Here is a 21,601-nt window from a genome sequence, read left to right as displayed (position 1 = left end):
TTCCTACACTGTCGAAATGCATCTGCAGGTGAATTTAGATCTGAAGACACCCTCACATAGTCTGTCATGTTTCAAACTAAAAGCCATCTTGCCTTTTATGTACTCCCCTCTTCCAGCCCACTCATCTCTCATCTCCTCAGTGTAGCAGGCTACGGGCTCCGGGCTCTGGGCGCAGCCTGCCTGTGTTCTTTCCTCTTTAGCCTGGATCCCAGCTCGTTAGAGAGACACTAGAGCATTCTCCTCTTCACCTTCCTTCTGCACTGCTACCTAATTAACTACATATCAGTGTGTGTGTGTGTGTGTGTGTGTGTGTGTGTGTGTGTGTGTGGACTCGAGCTGGATATTTTTTATTTGCATTATTTATCTCTTTCACATAGTAACCAGATTCTTATTTTGATGCATGGATTATTTAAATTTGTAGTAGATAGGCAGTGATGGCGGACAGCAAATGTTATCTACAAGAAATTAAAAAATCGAGTTGGCGGATTGATTTCAAGTGGACTGTTATTTCTGTCTGATTGCTTTCATCAGAATAGGCTTCAAATCTGCTTCAGTAATTTTTATTATAAATGTTTTGTCTTGTTATATTGTTAATATTTATTCTCTGTTGCAGTTTTGTTGATAGTATAATACCTTATTGACTACATTTATATCCAGTAATTCTGTAATGTACAATTACAGAAAGAGAATGTGTATTTATTTGATTTCTTTTATGCCTGGGTACACAGGTACAGAAATGAGAACACATCAGTACTGGCTGATTGTGTTCTGTATATACTGGCTATACAGTAGGTATAGCTAAGTTCATTTGTGCATTTGGTCATTTAATTTTTATTGTATTTGCATGCTTGGGTTTATGATGAGATCTGTAGTGTATGTGGAAGTGCGTGTGTGTGTGTGTGCGTGCGTGTGTGTGTGCATGTGTGTGTGTGTGTATGCGTGTGCGCGTGCGTGTGTGTGTTGGCAGGTTGACGGAGGTGTTCTCACCTTCGATGTAATGGAATCAACAGTGATTGCTTTCTCCTCTCTCTCTATATAATCCCATTAACATCATTCTATTGGAGTAAAGCCTTCGTCTGACCAGCACAGGCCACCTTCAGATCCCACTACCAGGACAGAGAACCAACCAACACCTCTTTAACAACAACCAATCCCTCCGTTTGTCCCCCTGTTTGTTTTTCTCTGTCTCTGTTACAAAGTGTTACACGCACCTAATGTAAGACTCCAAAAAGCCAGCAATATTGTGCACAGACAAGGGACAACTCCCTGGAAGGATAAGTAAGGGTTAGGATTACTTGGTATGTAGTACATAGTAACTGTCTAAATGCAGCAGACTAATACTCATTGAGCAGGGCATAACCACTTCCTATCTGTTCCTGACCACATTCACATTAAAAACATATCATGGTCTGTAGGCCGGCAGTATGGTTTATGGCCATTACAGAAAATCTCAGTGACCAGGGTGTTTCCAGCTCTGCCTGTTTTTTGTCTGTAATATGTTTATTGACTGTTACTAGGCGTGTCTAGCATAGAACCTGATGGTTAATATGTTTATTGACTGTTACTAGGCGTGTCTAGCATAGAACCTGATGGTTAATATGTTTATTGACTGTTACTAGGCGTGTCTAGCATAGAACCTGATGGTTAATATGTTTATTGACTGTTACTAGGCGTGTCTGTAACATGGACCTGGTGGGTTAATATGTTTATTGACTGTTGCTAGGTGTGTCTGTAACATGGACCCGGGTGGGTAATATGTTTATTGACTGTTACTAGGCGTGTCTAGCATAGAACCTGATGGTTAATATGTTTATTGACTGTTACTAGGCGTGTCTAGCATAGAACCTGATGGTTAATATGTTTATTGACTGTTGCTAGGTGTGTCTGTAACATGGACCTGGTGGGTTAATATGTTTATTGACTGTTGCTAGGTGTGTCTGTAACATGGACCCGGGTGGGTAATATGTTTATTGACTGTTACTAGGCGTGTCTAGCATAGAACCTGATGGTTAATATGTTTATTGACTGTTACTAGGCGTGTCTAGCATAGAACCTGATGGTTAATATGTTTATTGACTGTTGCTAGGTGTGTCTGTAACATGGACCTGGTGGGTTAATATGTTTATTGACTGTTGCTAGGTGTGTCTGTAACATGGACCCGGGTGGGTAATATGTTTATTGACTGTTACTAGGCGTGTCTAGCATAGAACCTGATGGTTAATATGTTTATTGACTGTTGCTAGGTGTGTCTGTAACATGGACCTGGTGGGTTAATATGTTTATTGACTGTTGCTAGGTGTGTCTGTAACATGGACCCGGGTGGGTAATATGTTTATTGACTGTTGCTAGGTGTGTCTTCAACATGGACCCGGGTGGGTAATATGTTTATTGACTGTTACTAGGCGTGTCTAGCATAGAACCTGATGGTTAATATGTTTATTGACTGTTACTAGGCGTGTCTAGCATAGAACCTGATGGTTAATATGTTTATTGACTGTTGCTAGGTGTGTCTGTAACATGGACCTGGTGGGTTAATATGTTTATTGACTGTTGCTAGGTGTGTCTGTAACATGGACCCGGGTGGGTAATATGTTTATTGACTGTTGCTAGGTGTGTCTCTAACATGGACCCGGGTGGGTGATATGTTTATTGACTGTTGCTAGGTGTGTCTTCAACATGGACCCGGGTGGGTATTATGTTTATTGACTGTTGCTAGGTGTGTCTGTAACATGGACCTCGGGGGGTAATATGTTTATTGACTGTTGCTAGGTGTGTCTTCAACATGGACCCGGGGGGGTAATATGTTTATTGACTGTTGCTAGGTGTGTCTGTAACATGGACCCGGGTGGGTAATATGTTTATTGACTGTTGCTAGGTGTGTCTTCAACATGGACCCGGGGGGGTAATATGTTTATTGACTGTTGCTAGGTGTGTCTGTAACATGGACCCGGGTGGGTAATATGTTTATTGACTGTTGCTAGGTGTGTCTTTAACATGGACCTGGGGGGGTAATATGTTTATTGACTGTTGCTAGGTGTGTCTGTAACATGGACCCGGGTGGGTAATATGTTTATTGACTGTTGCTAGGTGTGTCTGTAACATGGACCCGGGTGGGTAATATGCTTATTGACTGTTGCTAGGTGTGTCTTCAACATGGACCTGGGTGGGTAATATGTTTATTGACTGTTGCTAGGTGTGTCTGTAACATGGACCTGGGTGGGTAATATGTTTATTGACTGTTGCTAGGTGTGTCTGTAACATGGACCCGGGTGGTTAATATGTTTATTGACTGTTGCTAGGTGTGTCTGTAACATGGACCTGGTGGGTTAATATGTTTATTGACTGTTGCTAGGTGTGTCTGTAACATGGACCCGGGTGGGTAATATGTTTATTGACTGTTGCTAGGTGTGTCTGTAACATGGACCCGGGTGGGTAATATGTTTATTGACTGTTGCTAGGTGTGTCTTCAACATGGACCCGGGTGGGTAATATGTTTATTGACTGTTGCTAGGTGTGTCTGTAACATGGACCCGGGTAGGTAATATGTTTATTGACTGTTGCTAGGTGTGTCTTCAACATGGACCCGGGTGGGTAATATGTTTATTGACTGTTGCTAGGTGTGTCTGTAACATGGACCTGGGTGGGTAATATGTTTATTGACTGTTGCTAGGTGTGTCTTCAACATGGACCCGGGTGGGTAATATGTTTATTGACTGTTGCTAGGTGTGTCTTCAACATGGACCCGGGTGGGTAATATGTTTATTGACTGTTGCTAGGTGTGTCTGTAACATGGACCCGGGTGGGTAATATGTTTATTGACTGTTGCTAGGTGTGTCTTCAACATGGACCCGGGTGGGTAATATGTTTATTGACTGTTGCTAGGTGTGTCTTCAACATGGACCCGGGGGGGTAATATGTTTATTGACTGTTGCTAGGTGTGTCTTCAACATGGACCCGGGGGGGTAATATGTTTATTGACTGTTGCTAGGTGTGTCTTCAACATGGACCCGGGGGGGTCTGTAACATGGACCCGGGTGGGTAATATGTTTTCACCAGGGTCGTTCCTGATATGGATAAGACACGGACAGCTTAGTGCTCTAATCATGACAGCAACAGGCAGCCGGGGGCTTTTAGAGGTGTAGGTCTGGGAAAAGGCTTTTCTCCAAGCAGCGGGTGACAGTGTGCACGCTGGCCCATGTTTCTGCCTGTTTGGGTGTGCTTAGCAGCATCTGGCCTGGTCGACATGGCTGGACGTGGCTGACTCCCCTACTGCCTGCTGGGCTGTAATCAAACCACTCAGGTTCCCATGGAAACTACCTCCATCCTTCCAGACCTGCTGCCAGGGAATGGTGATGATGGCAGTCGGTACAGGGCTGTTTGGGGTTGTGTTAAGTGAAGTATCGAAGGGCCTGACGGGAGAGGCAACTTCACACAGGTGAACAGCAACGTTTTAACCCCTGGAAGTCAACAAAGCCCAGCAGTTATCTCGCTTGGGTTGTTACTGGCAATGATATAACACACGCACACACATACTGGACCACGTACTGTAATATCAACTAGATGCAGCTGACATTGGAGTATCAGCGAGGGATGTGTAACAACGCCCCACTATCCCATCTTGTGAAAACGGATTCATGCTTTTTAGCCAAATGCTTCAGATTACCAAGTTATCACAGCTCATCCTCAGGGGGCTGCACCAGGTTACTTTTCATTACGGGACGCTCGGCACAACATGTTGGCTGATAAGAGTCAACAGTTTATCTACAGTTTGTAAAGGCTGATGCTTCGATTAATCTAGTCAGCACACATCCGGAGAAGGGCCAGACTCTGTAGACCCAATCAGATCTGACTGCTCAGACGGAGGGAGAAGGACCGGACTCTGTAGACCCAATCAGATCTGACTGATCAGACGGAGGGAGAAGGGCCGGACTCTGTAGACCCAATCAGATCTGACTGATCAGACGGAGGGAGAAGGGCCGGACTCTGTAGACCCAATCAGATCTGACTGATCAGACGGAGGGAGAAGGGCCGGACTCTGTAGACCCAATCAGATCTGACTGATCAGACGGAGGGAGAAGGGCCGGACTCTGTAGACCCAATCAGATCTGACTGTTCAGATGGAGGGAAGGAGGGAGGGAAGTGAAGGAATGAAAAGAAATGAAATCAAAATAGAACTGTCAAATGTTTCAGGGAAATGTTCCCTTAGTGGACTGTAGTCAGGACTGGCTTTTAAATGGGAAGGTCTGTCTGTCCAGCCATCTGCCATTCCATCCTGTGGCCTAACAGGGCACATCTACAGTGGCAGGCAGGACTGGCTCCTCCACTATCTCTGTATCAACCCTATCTGGGAAGAACGTGCAGCGTTGCAGTCTCACTTTAAGGGGCACTGATCACAAGCACAACTCATCTCAGCTTTGGAGAAAGATGGCCAGCTCTCTCCACCGCATGCTCTCTGGCTCTGGTTCTCCCTCTGCTGTGCCCTCTGTCTCTCTTCATGTCTAACTTATTCTCAGGGAGACAGAGAGCAGAGGAATCCTCTCAGTTTCTCTGCTCACAGAGTGGAAGTTGGCGAGATGGAGAGAAACGGAGCTTCAAAAGGCCCATGTAATTGAGCAGCCCTAGATACGCTATCTGAGAACATGAAACAGTAACAGTTGTGACGGGGGGTAATTGCCTCATTGGACCCATATAATGTCTTGTTGAGGCTTTAAACTCCAGCAAACTGCTGGAAGTCCTTATGTCGGCAGGTAATAGGTTCCAGCCATCATCAGTCCTGTGAAATGAAAGATAGCACTGCTGTGTGTCTCTGAGCATGTGTGTGTCTCTGTGTGTCTGTGCGTGTCGGTCTCAGCGGGTTTGCATGTGTTTCTGTGTGTGTGTGTGTCTTTGTGTGTCTGCTTGTGTCTGCGTCTTTGTGTGTCTATGTGTGTGTACAGGACGGATGAAGTATAAACGATAGAAATTATATATGTGTTTGATGCTTTGCATGGGCCGGTAAGGAGTAAGTGTTTTTACTGTAAAAAATAAATAAAAATATGTTATACGTTTATTGTGTTTTTTATTAATTCATGGAGCTCAGTGAAAGCAATGTTTTCATTATGCATTCTTGGAGCAATGGTACTGTGAAACTCTATCTCCATTTCTCTCTCTCTCTCTGTGGGAGAAGGAATTACCCCCTACTATCTTCACTAAATTAGTTCTTGTAGTGTTTATGGATTCATGGCGTGATTTAAAAGTCCTGTGTTTTGCTATTATACTCAATGGGCTAACTCGGGCTGTGGCATTTTTATGCATAATAAATTGTTTTTTTCAGATGCGTTGAAATTGATATAAGCATATATAATAGTGACCTGATTACTGTTGAGGCCCATTCTGGTTAATGACAACACAGAACTGAGTGTCAGCACACAGAACAGCACGCAGCTCATAAGAATCCATCAAGGTAGTTCTGTTTGACTTGTCCCTGACCCCCATCCAACCCCTTACCTCCGGTTCTGTAGGACGCAGAGAGAGAGAGAGAGAGATGGAGACCTTAGGAAGGACGTGTGTTATTTGCTCTGCTCTGCCATTAATGAAACATCTGTCCACTCAAAGACAGCCGCCCCCAATTCCCAGCTGTTTACCCTCTCTATAAACAGCTAATAAGCCTTCAGTGAGTGTGTCACTTAGGGTACCAGGCCTGCTCTGTTTCACACCATTCCAACCCACAATTCTATTACATGTAACCCTATTCAAGCAGGTATATGTGGCGAGGGCAGAAAGATCCCATTGTGGATGTTTATGAGAATAGGCTGCAGCATTGTCCCGGAATCAGACTTTGAGAGAGGTGTTGCCAGTGGTGAATAGATCAGGAGACCCAGTGAGTCAGTTTATCAGTCAATAGGTCTGTCTCGCACCCACTGCCAAAGAGGGAAATTAAGCCCCTCTACTCTTCCCCTGATTAACTGGCTCTTTGTTCCTTTAGTGGTGGCGCTCGCCATGAAGCAGATTGCAGTGGGTGAACTGTGGGCTTTAAAACCAGCCTGCCACTGTGCTAATCTGCATCAGGGTTTACCACCCTCTCATCGCAGAAAGGAAGCAAAGCATTTTGTTTGTTGTTTGGTCCTTAAAGCAGCATTGCTTCAAAGAGATTTGGGAGTTAAGATTTTGACAATGTTTTTTCTATACTTTGTGGAATGGGATGCCAAGAGATCGGGGTGGTATTGTGTGCAAAGGCAACTGTCTCACTTTATTATGAACAGAATTTGGGTCAGTTTCATGATGCGTTATAAAATCACCTCCAAAATGACTGACAACGTCAATAAAAATGAAACACGTGAGCTATATTTTCATTTTCCAACATGTGGAATATATTGTTAATGATTGAGGGTCAGACTAAATTATTTGAAGTTATTTGCCTTTATCCATGGTGGGGAAAAATGTCATGTGTTTTACCTAATTCTTCTATTCTACATAAACAACAAGCTATGGAAGCCCGTAATACAGTTGAGACATGTAACTTAACATAGTACAATGGTAATGTAGATTTAATCTTCTTTGATTTTATTTATAACAGTCCTTAGGGGTGCTCATCATTTTTACTTAAAAAAATATATTTTGTTCAAGATGTTTTAAAATAGTATATAGTTTCCCATATTCTTAGCTCAAAATAAAGCTCATTACAGGTCTTGTTTATATTATATACAGTAGCCTTTTTTAATCACTGTGATCAAGTGTTCCCATCATTTTGGAGGTGACCATGTGTTTTACTATGTCACCTTAATCTCCTGCCTGACGTGACTGTGTTGTTTCCGTGTTTCTCCAGGCAGCTTCTATGGCCCTGAGCAGCCTGGGACATGTGTACACAGCAATCGGAGACTACCCTAATGCCCTGGCCAGCCACAAGCAGTGTGTTCTACTGGCCAAGCAGTCCAAGGACCAGCTGTCAGAGGCCAGGGAGCTTGGCAACATGGGTGCCGTCTACATCGCCATGGGTGACTTTAAAAATGCCGTCCAGTGCCATGAGCAGCACCTGGGCATCGCCAAGGCCCTGGTCAACAAGAGGGAGGAGGCCCGCGCTTACAGCAACCTGGGCAGCGCCTACCACTACCACCGCAACTTCGACAAGGCCATGTCCTACCACACTCACGTCCTGGAGCTGGCCCAGGAGCTGGAGGAGCAGCCCATTGAGATGAGGGCGTACGCCGGTCTGGGTCACGCCGCACGCTGCATGCAGGACCTGGAGAGAGCCAAGCAGTACCACCAGCAGCAGCTGGCCATCGCCGAGGGCCTGAAGGACAGGGCTGCAGAGGGAAGGGCTTCCTCCAACCTGGGTACGTATGTCTCAACACTGGGGGGGCGGGTGGGTGGCGCTGGGTGTTGTTGGGTGGTGTTGGGTTAGGATCATGTGAATCAAAAGTTTGCATAACCTTGGAGAATTGGTAATATATGTACCATTTGTAAAGAAAACATGAGTGAGCAGGCAAAACACTTGGGTTTAATTTTTTATGGGATTCACATTCCACTGTAGGTCATAACAGAATGGCACAATTATAATACAAAACTAAAAAGAAAATCGAAAGTCTGCATACCCTTAGTTCTTAATATTTTCTATGGCCCCCTTTTGCATCAATGACAGCGTGCAGTCTTTTGTAATAGTTTATTGCCGCATTTTCACTGGTGCTAAACACTGGTGTTTTACCCTAAAGTCCAGATTTGTTTCAGTTTCCACTGACACGGGCCAGGGCCAGTCGGCCACTAGGCCATGGCCGAGTAGCCCGTCTCTCATTTGGTGCCAAGCCCCGGACTTTAGGACTTAGGGCAGGGTTTGCGGATTGACGCGTGATGTGGTGTGAAAACGCGACATGTTGTTCTATCCGAATGGAGATGTGTATCTTTTGCTATAGGCTTCTCGTAATGGTTTTCATCTAACAAACCGATACCTGATAAAATAAAGAAAAGAAAGCAATAGTACAGGGGAGCAAAGACTCACAACGGGAAGAGTTGGAACGACTGAAGGTGGTACGATGCCACTGACTCAACAGAAAACTCTGCATGTTGTGCTATTCGAATATCGATGTGTATCATTTGCTAAGTCTTTAGGCTTCTCGTAATGGTTTTCATCCTGTCTAACTAACAGATCCCTGAAAAAATTAAGAAAATGAAGCAACAGTACAGGGAAGCAAAGACTCAAATGTGGTCTCTCTGAGACCGAGAGGTTGCCTGCAGACCCTATTACAAGATAAAATGACCTCACAATTCTCCCAGATCCTTCTATTAAAGGTAGATCGTTTTGACAAAATACTTATCAAACTAAATAATGAATCCACTGGCTTACACAGGTGTTACGAGTGTATGTGGGGAAGGAGCCGGTCGCAGGGGTTTGAGGAAAATATTCATTTTATTACTTAAGTTCAAACACTGTATTGTAAACAAACTGAGCATGGCGTTATTGTTTATTTTATTTTACTTTTCGTAATCGGAAAACTAAATTGCGTTGATAGTTTACTCCTCCCTCCCCACCTGAGCCCCTCCTTAAGTCCTTGGTACCAAATGTATAGTGGAAACATGAAAGTCTGGAGCCCACATTAGCCTAAATCACCGGTGTGACCCTGGTGCTGGGACATATGAGGCCCCGAATTCTTGCAGGTGGTATAGCCGCCAATATACCTCCAGGTCATGCAAAGTCTTTGGTGGTTTTGCCTGAACTGCACGTTTGAGATTGTGATGGCCACTCCAGAACCTTAATCTTTTTCTGCTGTAACCTCAATCCTTTTATACCCTATTTCCATCTTTATAAAGTTCAATTTCCTTGTTACGCAAATCTCTCTGTGTGAGTGCTAACAAACCCATTTTGTATTTATACGCAGACACTAATTGCAATTTAAAAAGCCACAGGTGTGGGAAATTCACCTTTAATTGCCATTTTCACCTGTGTGTGTCACCTTGTGTGTCTGTAACAAGGCCAAACATTCAAGTGTATGTAAACTTTTGATCAGGGCCATTTGGGTGATTTCTGTTATCATTATGATTAAAAAAGGAGCCAAACAACTATGTGATAATAAATGGCTTCATATGATCACTATCCTTAAATAAAAGACAGTTTTTTGCATGATCAGTCATATTTTCAAAATCAATGCCAAAATGTCACAATTTCTGCCAGGGTATGCAAACTTATGAGCAAAATAGTATGCCATGTTCATCTCCTGGGTTTCTTCTCATGGCTGACACATTCTGTTTCTTGTGTAGTGCTGTGTCATGAACAGTGAACCTCATAGTCTCTCGTGTTGAGGCCTTATCTTTTCTGATGAGCATGTGCGATAAGTTCCTGCGTTGAACCGCGTCCTATAGGAGGAAGAAACATCTGGTTGAAGTCTGGCAGGTAGAGGTGAACGTTTCCTGTTTTTTTGCTCTAGTCCAGTGACCTGCAGAAGAGACAGAATGCTTGACAATGAGCTTGGCAGGACATGATCAGGACAGTGCAGAGGCAGTGCAGAGGCAGTGCAGAGGCAGTGCAGAGATCGTGGTTTGCTTGTGATGGAGACGTTGCACGGGGATGAAGGCAGAAACAGTATTCTCCCTCTATTTCAGCAGCTGTGGTGTCAGGTGACAATCTTTGATGGTGCGGGGAAATGCACATTCCTCTCATGTTGTCATTCCCTGATCCTGCCTCTTCATCCTGCCTGCCTCCTCTTCATGATTCGTGTGTATAGTGCCTCTCTTAACCTGCCTCTTTCCTAGACCACATTTATATCCTCGCTTTATGCCAGGCCGTTTGAGTGTTACGGACATTACATTTGCATGCAAAATTACAACTTGTATGTTAAGCAGAATTATATTAACTGTTGATTTATGTATCTGTTTGACCTCTTAGGCGGACTGTTGTGCTACCAACAAATGAACTTCTAATTATGGGCATGTTAGAGAAATTGATGTTATTGGAAACTTTATACATTTTATAGAAATGGACAAGCTTTTTGGGGAGAATAATGGCACTAGGGTGTCATTATACATCATTCCTTTGGTGGGGATAATTGGTCATTATAGGTTTTATACCATCCATTATAGACAGTACAGGCTGAAATAGACACATTCACATATTGCAGATACCTCAGTAAATTACAGTTCATTTTAACACATTTGTCATTTGGAATGTCTTTAGAATATCAAAATGATTTACGATAAGGAACATGGTTTTATTTTATGGTTTTGGCTGCTCAAGTTGTCTTTGGCATAGAATCTCTCAGCAATGTATTTTTTATATTAATGGTCATCAAAAATGTAACTGTTTTCACAAATGTTTAAATACTGTTGAAAAAGAAGTAGAAGTAGTTACTATTGAACATCAGCAGTCAGCTGAATGCATTAGACTACAGATTGACAGTTTGCTATCTAGCTAAATCTGGTGCAATGACATATTTTGCACGGTCCCTGACAAATAAACAGATAAAACGTGTCCATGGTCTCGTCCACTGCAGTCATTTACTGCAGCGTTGTGTGATACAGGGCACCTCTGCCTAGTCAGGGAGCTGAGATGCGATTGGTCAGGACAGCCGTCTCTGCATGGGCCCGGAGTCGGCCGACAGTTTCGGAGTTATCACCGGATGGGCTGTGATGGAGGCATGGAACACCGACATGGAACTATCACACTGTCACCGGATAAATGGAGCCCTTAAAAACCCTTCACATCTTCCATGGGAACACTCTGCACAATAATACCCCTCCCCTCAACAAGGACTTAATACAACCCACCAAATGAATCCTGGTTCTGTAGACAAATAATATATAGAGAGGATTATTAAACAATATGAGCTCAAATATAATTATTGTCCCGTTTTCAAAGCCCCAGTCATCTGACGGTCATAAACCCCCCCCCAAAATAAAATGATTTGTAATGATTAGGTAACCTTGGCATTGCTGGCTAATGTAATGATAGAAGGCAGTGTGACAGAGGATGGCTATTGAGTATCAGCAGAGGTCCATGACATGACATACTGCGGCCATCCAAAAGGTTGTTAAGCTGACTCTAATGGACCCTGAAGAGATACTGTATAATGGTTCTGGATGATGACTTATTCCTGTCCTCAACAGATTCACCACTGTAACAACTGATAATATAATAACTGCCAATAATGTCATAGTAATAATGAAATCACTTAAAATGTAAATCCTAGTCCGCCATTAACGCAGTGTTCTTCTGGTCTGCCATTAACGCAGTGTTATCCTAGTCCGCCATTAACACAGTGTTATCCTAGTCTGCCATTAATGCAGTGTTCTCCTAGTCTGCCATTAATGCAGTGTTTTCCTAGTCTGGCATTAACGCAGTGTTCTCCTAGTCTGCCATTAACGCAGTGTTCTCCTAGTCTGCCATTAACGCAGTGTTCTCCTAGTCCGTCATTAACACAGTGTTCTCCTAGTCTGTCATTAACCCAGTGTTCTCCTAGTCCGTCATTAACGCAGTGTTATCCTAGTCCGCCATTAACACAGTGTTCTCCTAGTCCGCCATTAACGCAGTGTTCTCCTAGTCCACCATTCACGCAGTGTTCTCCTAGTCCGCCATTAACACAGTGTTCTCCTAGTCCGCCATTCACGCAGTGTTCTCCTAGTCCACCATTAACGCAGTGTTCTCCTAGTCCACCATTAACACAGTGTTCTCCTATTCCACCATTAACACAGTGTTCTCCTAGTCCGCCATTCATGCAGTGTTCTCCTAGTCCACCATTAGCACAGTGTTCTCCTATTCCACCATTAACACAGTGTTCTCCTAGTCCGCCATTCACGCAGTGTTCTCCTATTCCACCATTAACGCAGTGTTCTCCTAGTCCACCATTAACACAGTGTTTTCCTAGTCCACCATTAACACAGTGTTTTCCTAGTCCACCATTAACACAGTGTTCTCCTAGTCCGCCATTAACGCAGTGTTCTCCTAGTCCACCATTCACGCAGTGTTCTCCTAGTCCACCATTAACACAGTGTTCTCCTATTCCACCATTAACACAGTGTTCTCCTAGTCCGCCATTCATGCAGTGTTCTCCTAGTCCACCATTAGCACAGTGTTCTCCTATTCCACCATTAACACAGTGTTCTCCTAGTCCGCCATTCACGCAGTGTTCTCCTATTCCACCATTAACGCAGTGTTCTCCTAGTCCACCATTAACACAGTGTTTTCCTAGTCCACCATTAACACAGTGTTTTCCTAGTCCACCATTAACACAGTGTTCTCCTAGTCCACCATTAACACAGTGTTCTCCTAGTCCACCATTCACGCAGTGTTCTCCTAGTCCAATCTGACCATCAGGTGGAAGGAGAGTTGGCCTGTTGCTTTGACTTTCTGATGATAGCTGGGTGGGATGGAGGGTGACCCAGAGGAGTGTTAGGTGACTGTGTGATTTGTGCCCTCCTGTCTCTGTCTTCTTGTTTTTGCTTCCCTCTTCCTTTGTTCCTTTTTCCTCCTTATTGCCTGACAGTGACTTGGGTCTGTCCTCTCTTTCACTCACTGACTCTTTCTGCCCCTCACCCCAAGTGATTGGAATCTGTGGCTGTCAGGCTCCCAGTAATTGAAACTGACTTGATGAATCACTTAATTATCTTTAATAGCTGATTCTCCAAGAGCTGAATAATGAAGATAACAGAAAATGAAGTGGGCTTAAAAAGCATAATTTCTCTCTCACAGTGCTGTTGTTTTTGATGATGGTAGTGTGGGTAAAGTTGCTGTTACCTAGAATGTAGTTTACAAGACCTGACACTGTAGTCCACTAGACACACTGCAGTCAACTGGACACACTGTAGCCGATGAGACACTGTAGCCAACTGGACACATTACAGCCAATGAAACACACTGTAGCCAACTATACACTGTAGCCAACTGGACACATTATAACCAATGAGACACACTGTAGCCAACTAGACACTGTAGCCAACTGGACACATTATAACCAATGAGACACACTGTAGCCAACTATACACTGTAGCCAACTGGACACATTATAACCAATGAGACACACTGTAGCCAACTAGACACTGTAGTCAACTGGACACATTATAACCAATGAGACACAATGTAGCCAACTAGACACTGTAGTCAACTGGACACATTATAACCAATGAGACACACTGTAGCCAACTAGACACTGTAGTCAACTGGACACATTATAACCTATGAGACACACTGTAGCCTACTAGACACTGTAGCCAACTGGACACATTATAACCAATGAGACACAATGTAGCCAACTGGACACACTGTAGCCAATGAGACACAATGTAGCCAACTAGGCACACTGTAGCCAATGAGACACTGTAGCCAACTGGACACACTGTAGCCAAGGAGACACTGTAGACAATAAGACACTAGCCAATGAGACACTGTAGCCAACTGGACACACTGTAGCCAAGGAGACACACTGTAGCCAACTAGACACACTGTAGCCAGTGAGACACTGTAGACCATAAGACACTGTAGCCAATGAGACACTGTAGCCAACTGGACACACTGTAGCCAAGGAGACACACTGTAGCCAACTAGACACACTGTAGCCAATGAGACACTGTAGCCAAGTGAGACACTGTAGCCAACTTGATACACTGTAGCCAACTGGACACACTGTAGCCAAGGAGACACACTGTAGCCAACTAGACACACTGTAGCCAATGAGACACTGTAGCCAAGTGAGACACTGTAGCCAACTTGATACACTGTAGCCAATGAGACACACTGTAGCCAACTAGACACACTGCAGCCAACTGGACACACTGCAGCCAACTGGACACACTGCAGCCAGCTAGACACACTGCAGCCAATGAGACACACTGCAGCCAGCTAGACACTATAGTCAACTAGACACCCTGAAGTCTACTGTAAAATAACACTGCAGAGATAAAAGATGTTCTACACAACAAGAAGACATGATCCAGCTTAAGAATAGGGAAGAAAAGTAAGCTTTGTATTGAGCGATAACGAGAGAACATAAAGACAGAGGAAGTGTTTCTTCCCGGAACTTTATTTCAGCACTCTGTGCTTTTCTCACAGGATCTAAGTTGATGTAGAGTGGGCGGCACGGCGCCTGACATGGCTTATAGGTAACATGTTGTCAGCTACCACTCCACTCAGCGCAGCCATGCTAACATGCTTTATTACTGAGGCTGGCTGGCTCACTGATGCCCAGCGGTGACAGGGGCCTTGGCTCTGCATTCTGACCTATAAAAGGAAGTATATGAAAATGTTGCATTCCAGTCTCCATTTATTATTCATTAACCTGCTAACTTACCCCCTAGTCAGCAATATTTAATATCTTGAGAGGACGGGTGAGGTGGCTATTGCATTTAGCTCACATTTATTTTATTCATGAAAAAGAAATCTAAATTATATTATTTTCCCCTGCAATTCACTTCAAAGAGGTTTTTAATAAGTTTGTTTGGAAGCTGTTGTTACCCCCTCCCCCCTTCTCTCTCTCTCTCTCTCTCTCTCTCTCTCTCTCTTTCCCACTATTTTTCTTGCATCTCAGAAGTCATTTGAAATGGTGAATCAATCAGGTATCAGGGCCGGAGGTAGTAACAGTTTTAATTAAGCAATCACTTCTGTTGTTTTCATCCTGTATCCCAGAGGACCTGTTAATTCTCAGCCACAGCAGAATCCATCAAAAAACACCACAACAGTGGATAACAGAGCTGTACAAGAAACTCTGTTAGGGCTTCTACTACTCACTGGGCAAGAGAGTTGCAGAAGGGAGAGAGAGGCTGATTTGAAATGGCTTCAGGCCTCTCCCTCCCCCAACGTGGAAAGTATATTGCAGAGACCTACGTGGGATCAGCTGAGACTGGTCACAAAGGAACACAGCTGTGTAGTCTGCAGCCAACTGGAGGGAGGGAGGGAGGGAGGGGTCTGGGTTTGGTTGTAGTTGGAAACAGGCTTTTATGAGGTGAGAGGGGAGTAGGCAGTGCAGGAGGGCAGTGGCTGGATATACAGAGGAATGGATCCAGACAAATGGACCGGCGGTGGAGGAAAGAAGGGTGCAATGGTAGGAGACACAGAGCGAAGCCAGACTTGAAAGGTGCACTCTCCCTGCCTGCTGAGGGGACATCTCACGCTCCTTATTCAGGGTCATTAGGCCGTTCTGTTTTGACCTGCCAGGGCCCTGGCCCAAGACACACAGGACGGACTCAGGAATGGATAGACTTGTGACTTTACTGTGCGTTTGTGGTGGGGGGGGGGGGGTGATTACATTGGATGCCAATCTCCTTCTCTTCTCTGGGAGAGTTCCTAGTGCAACAGATCTGCAGTGATTGGCCCACAGTTGTTCCTGGAAAAGCAGCAGTTAGTTCCCCCTCTCCTTGGCCCCCTTTAGCCCAGCCTCATGACATAAGACCATGCCAAATACTGGACTGGAGGCTCGCTCAAATGTTCTCCCCCATTCTCCTGTGTTCTCCCAAATCTCCCCCATTCCTCCCCATCTTCTCCTCCCACACCCGTTGTAGCCATGTAGATTTGCTGTATTGGTTTCTTATGAATCCGTGAAGTGTCACTAGTAATGTGAAACTTAACAACCAACACAGAAAACTGAATAATTTTTTAGCAAACGAACTCAACCAATAAATGATTTGGTTCTCTCTAAAAACCTGGGAAAAAAAACCTGGACATTGAACAGCAAATACTGTCCAGGTCTATGGTCAATCCAGAAGTACCAGAGGTTTTAGTGTGTTGTAGCAGAGTTAGCTGTGCCAGTCGTGTGCCGCTCCTTCACTGTGATGACAGGTCAGCTGGAGAGAGCTGGGAGGAAGCCCATCTGGGCCCGTGGCCGGAGCAGGGGGCGGAGCAGGGGGCGGAGCGGAAGATGCAGAGTCCCGTCTGTGTGTGCTTGTGTTGGCAGGTCTCCCACACATCCACGGATCTCTCCCCTTTTCTCTTTATCTTCCGCCTTCCTGTCTGTCTCAGCGTGTCTGTGGTGCCTAGCCCAGCCCCAGACGGCCACCCCCACTAAAACCCTGCCTTCCTGTGAGTCTCAGCTCTCTACCTCCCCCCACAGGTCTCAACACAAACCACCGGAAGTGGCTGTCAAATGTCTAGATGGGAATTAAATGACTAGAAAGCAATGATTTGCTTTTAACCTTCAAAAGCCCTGCATTTTCCTAGTCCATTGCTTTTCCCACTGAATATGTTGTTTGGTATTCATTCTTTCACACCCTTGTGTATAGCAAAGCTTTAGGCTAGTCTGCCATACGAATGAAAGGGTAGCTGTTTGGACTCACGGCCAGGGCCGACAGAGGCTTGGTGATTGGTCATTTTTCTTCAATCCCTGATATCACCCTGGCACAGTGGCAGTGGCTCTATTCATACTGAAATCCTCTTAGCTGGGCAGAGCAGAGGCAGTTTAGCAGACGACTCCTCAGATCTACGGACCTCCACCGCCTCGCTCCAAACACACCGGAGAATGATACAGTGATTTACTCGGAACAAGAACCCATCCCTCAAAGTCTTCTCTGCAGCGTTTTCCTCTCACGCTGCACGCCTGTGTAATGCAAAGTGACAGTGCGTTGACCGCCTTTTAATGTCTTTAGATACGGGCTGCTGAATGCTGTACAGTAGTGGGTGTGGGTGTGTGTAAATGCTTGCACCTATAGGCCTGTGTGTGTGTGTGTGTGTGTGTGTGTGTGTGTGTGTGTGTGTGTGTGTGTCTGTGTGTTTTCTTGTTGTTTGCTGACACTTGTTTGCCAGTCATTGCCTGACACTCAATATGCAGCTGGACATGATGAAGCAATATACTCCAGTAACCTCTGACCTCTATGGACAGGATTAAGCAGGGCTGTGTGGCTGGGCTGTGTGGGGGCTGTGTGGGAGGCTGTGGGGGGCTGTGTGGGGGGCTGTGTGGTTGGCTGTGTGGGGGGCTGTGTGGGGGCTGTGTGGGAGGCTGTGGGGGGCTGTGTGGGGGGCTGTGTGGGGGGCTGTGTGGGAGGCTGTGTGGGGGCTGTGTGGTTGGCTGTGTGGGGGCTGTGTGGTTGACTGTGTGGGGGCTGTGTGGTTGACTGTGTGGGGGCTGTGTGGGAGGCTGTGTGGGGGCTGTGTGGTTGGCTGTGTGGGGGCTGTGTGGGGGGCTGTGTGGGTGTTGTGTGGGGGGCTGAGTGGGGGCTGTGTGGGTGCTGTGTGGGGGGCTGTGTGGTTGGCTGTGTGGGGGGCTGTGTGGGTGCTGTGTGGGGGGCTGTGTGGGTGTTGTGTGGGGGGCTGAGTGGGGGCTGTGTGGGTGCTGTGTGGGGGGCTGTGTGGTTGGCTGTGTGGGGGGCTGTGTGGGTGCTGTGTGGGGGGCTGTGTGGTTGGCTGTGTGGGGCTGTGTGGTTGACTGTGTGGGGGGCTGTGTGGGTGCTGTGTGGGTGCTGTGTGGGGGGCTGTGTGGTTGGCTGTGTGGGGCTGTGTGGTTGACTGTGTGGGGGGCTGTGTGGGTGCTGTGTGGGGGGCTGTGTGGGTGCTGTGTGGGGGGCTGTGTGGTTGACTGTGTGGGGGGCTGTGTACACTTTGGTTTTTGTTTGTCTGCTGCGTTATTTCTCATACACACATAGCCTATTTTGTCCTATGTGATTTTATATTCAAGAAAATAAAACATTTTGAAATGTGTATTTTAAAGGTAGGTATTCTGCAAACACAGAACTGACAGAACCTAAACAGGACAAACATAGGTGCATGGTAATGATTAAAGGTTACAGTTTGTCCCAGGATTGACTTAAAGCTTCTGGATATAGGCGGAGCTCCGGTCTACTCACACTTGTCGCTGTTCAAATCTCTTGGTGTAACAGCAAGTAGCCAGTGTCAGTCTGCTCTACCTGGATGACCTAAAATGCCAGAAAGATTATTATGACTACTTAATCGTTGTAATAGTTCATCAAATAATCAGTATCCCACTTGAAATGTGTACAGTTTGCACAATGTCTCTTGTTGGTCTAGAATATTATTTCATGTTGACTTGGGCAGGTAAAGCCATAACACTTTAACATGGAGACAGAACCACACAGGTACAGATATAACCCTGTACTGAACTGTTTATCCACCTCATCTGAGGGGTTTCCTTTACTGAGAGGGAAATGTTTTAATCACCATAGGATTGTTCATGTTAAACCGATCCATGGGTTGGGGTTCTGACACTAACTATGGGCTATACAAATCAAAGAAAAGATTTGAATATGTTCCTTTTATGCAATGTAAGATCCCAGTTCATCTTGTTTGGGTAATCCTCTTTCCTTGATAGTTGCTTTTACAAAGAAGATCAAATATTTAACAGCTCAGTTTAAAAACCACTTGAATGTTAATTATAATGGAATGGCCAGGCCATTTTCATTATTTATTCATCATTTACATGCACTTTTGAGCTAGATTTCTCTGCAATAGTAAATATGATGAAAAATAATTGATAGTAAATTTCATTTCCATATTTCATATGTCGTAAACATTATTTTAATGAAAGCATGTAGTATTTACTTTTAATAATGTACATGTAATGACAATCAACTCCACAAACAACATGCTATTAGATTTCAGCAGTTGTATGTGTGTAAAAAAACAGGTGGTCAGAGAAAAACCTAATCCCATTCTCAGACACTACTGCCCAAGTGCGCAATAGCCTGGGGATGAGGTTAAAGAAAATTAGAGTCATTTCTTGGTGCACTGCTTTTATTCATTCGCCTTTATCTCCCTCTGTGGACATACCACAGAGTTAGGTCCACAGATTGGTCACCATCTCACTATTCATTTCGCTTTCATAATTAAATTCAATATGAATACGTGTGTGCTTGTCCTAGAATAATGACACTAATTCATATCACTGCAGTAGACCTTTGCTTTGCCATGCTGTTAATGTTCCTGGAATGTATTACTCTGCCACAGATTGGCAGGCAGTTTGCCAATTTAGCAATTGTTGTTGTTTTTAAGTGATTGCTAACCTTTTGAATTACTGGCTCACTCCGGAGATTTTGGTAACTTATCAACATTTGGAAGCGCTATAACTGGCAGCGTGGTAGAAATCTGGGTGGAGAAATCAAATGGTCCCTCTACTTCCCAAAACATAATCTTAGAGAAGGAATGAAACATGAGTTTTTGGCCCAATTTAGTGACTGTGTCAACGTATTTAGTATGTTTTCACAATCCTTTATTGAGTTTTAGAGGCCAGCAACAAATTCAGCTACATTTCAACATTTTCCCAACCCATAGTTTCTAAGGTTTTCATAGCGTCTAAATGCTAAATCTAGTTGGCCTGATAGAAACTGGCCCGAAAGATTCATGACCGTGAAACACCTTAACAATGCATATTATAACTCATCGTATTAGTGCTTCCTCTTTCATTCATCTGCCAGCCTAAAAAAGTTATGCCTCAGTAGAGCCTGACACTCTGTAAACAGCTAACAACCCAGTGGGCCACAGATAGAACAACAGAGTCCCGGGGCAGCTAGCCAAACCGCTCTGAAGGCCAGTCGTCTGCATTAATAATGACAGTATTTGTATCCTTTTGGGTCTGTTAGGTTTGACTGTGTAGTTTGTATCCCTCTGTGTGTACCGGTGCTGTGCTGGGTTCTGGTAGGGAAAACACACATGGTGGAGGCTAATCCCAGTGGCACCATCGGGATCCCACCACAACCCACAAAGCCCCCCCCCCCACCCCCCTTTTCTGTTTCCCACACACCCGGTCCAGGGCGTGCCCCTCCACCTCCCTCTGTGGTGCTGCTGGTGAGGGCTGGTTTCCCGGGCCCATTAACCCACACTGAGGCTGTTCAGGGGAGCCGCAGTTACGCCACAGCCTGACCGATGCACTGATCTCTTCCATGTTCCTGATTTCCTGTGCTTGTTGAGTGGAAGCTGAGCGCGCACAGGCAGCCCGAGAGGGTGCATCCCCACCAAGAAAATGCTGGTCCGTTTTCTCATACGAAACTTAGACATGAGTAGCTAATTAGTGCACTCCACGTGAGCACTCGACTGCTGACCAAAATGTTTCCCTCCTCATTGGGTTTCCCTTGTCAATTGCTCAGCCGGACCTGTTAGATGATTGGCTGCTCCACCCCTCCCTCCTGTCTCACAGTGGCGGGGGTCATTAGCCTGGGGGTGTGCTGTCCTCCCTGCTACTCCCTCTCCTCTCCTCCCTCGCACCAGGGAGCCACCAAGCTCTGATTTAAGGAGTGTCATTATTATTTTATTGATAGCTGAGCGATAACAGAGGCCCAGATCCTTGTGCGGCTCTGTGGAGATGGGGAGACGGGTGGACAGACAGACGGACCGAGCTGTGGTTACAGGTCTGTGCTGGTTGCACGCCAAAGCTTTTGTTTTTCAGAAGGGTGGCATTTTATAAAAGATCATAGGCTCAATGCACAGGCTTCTCTATTATTTATTGGTTCTCCACTTTTCGCTTATTTTAAAGAAGTTGTTTGCTTAGCTTTCCATCAGCTTTACGTGAGCCTATCTGTCTCTCGCCTTGCCAGTTATTTCGATCCCTGCAGAAAAAGTTGTTTTTGCTGGAGTTATTCCTCCAAGACACAATCATCAAGGGTAGTTTAGGCAGTCTAATGATTCCATTCTGATGTCATTATAATGCTGTGTGATTGTGCTCCATTCTAATGACCATATTTCATGTGGAACATGTGCTCTCTGAGCATG

The 21,601-nt window shown here is 45.1% G+C and overlaps 1 protein-coding gene across 1 annotated transcript in view; it reads left to right on the top strand.

Annotated features, from left to right (window-relative positions):
- Positions 1-21,601, top strand: part of LOC105014265 (tetratricopeptide repeat protein 28) — a 237,848-nt gene that overhangs the window by 185,714 nt on the left and 30,533 nt on the right. Inside the window, exon 6 of the mRNA XM_029124631.2 lies at positions 7,805-8,312. Coding sequence (XP_028980464.2) covers positions 7,805-8,312 — 508 coding nt within the window. The remainder of the gene's footprint in view (positions 1-7,804; positions 8,313-21,601) is intronic.

The sequence above is a fragment of the Esox lucius genome, chromosome 13, assembly GCF_011004845.1.
Source record: "Esox lucius isolate fEsoLuc1 chromosome 13, fEsoLuc1.pri, whole genome shotgun sequence".
Taxonomy (NCBI): Eukaryota; Metazoa; Chordata; class Actinopteri; order Esociformes; family Esocidae; genus Esox; species Esox lucius.
Note: the sequence above shows the minus strand (reverse complement) of the source record. Positions and strands in the feature narration are given on the sequence as shown.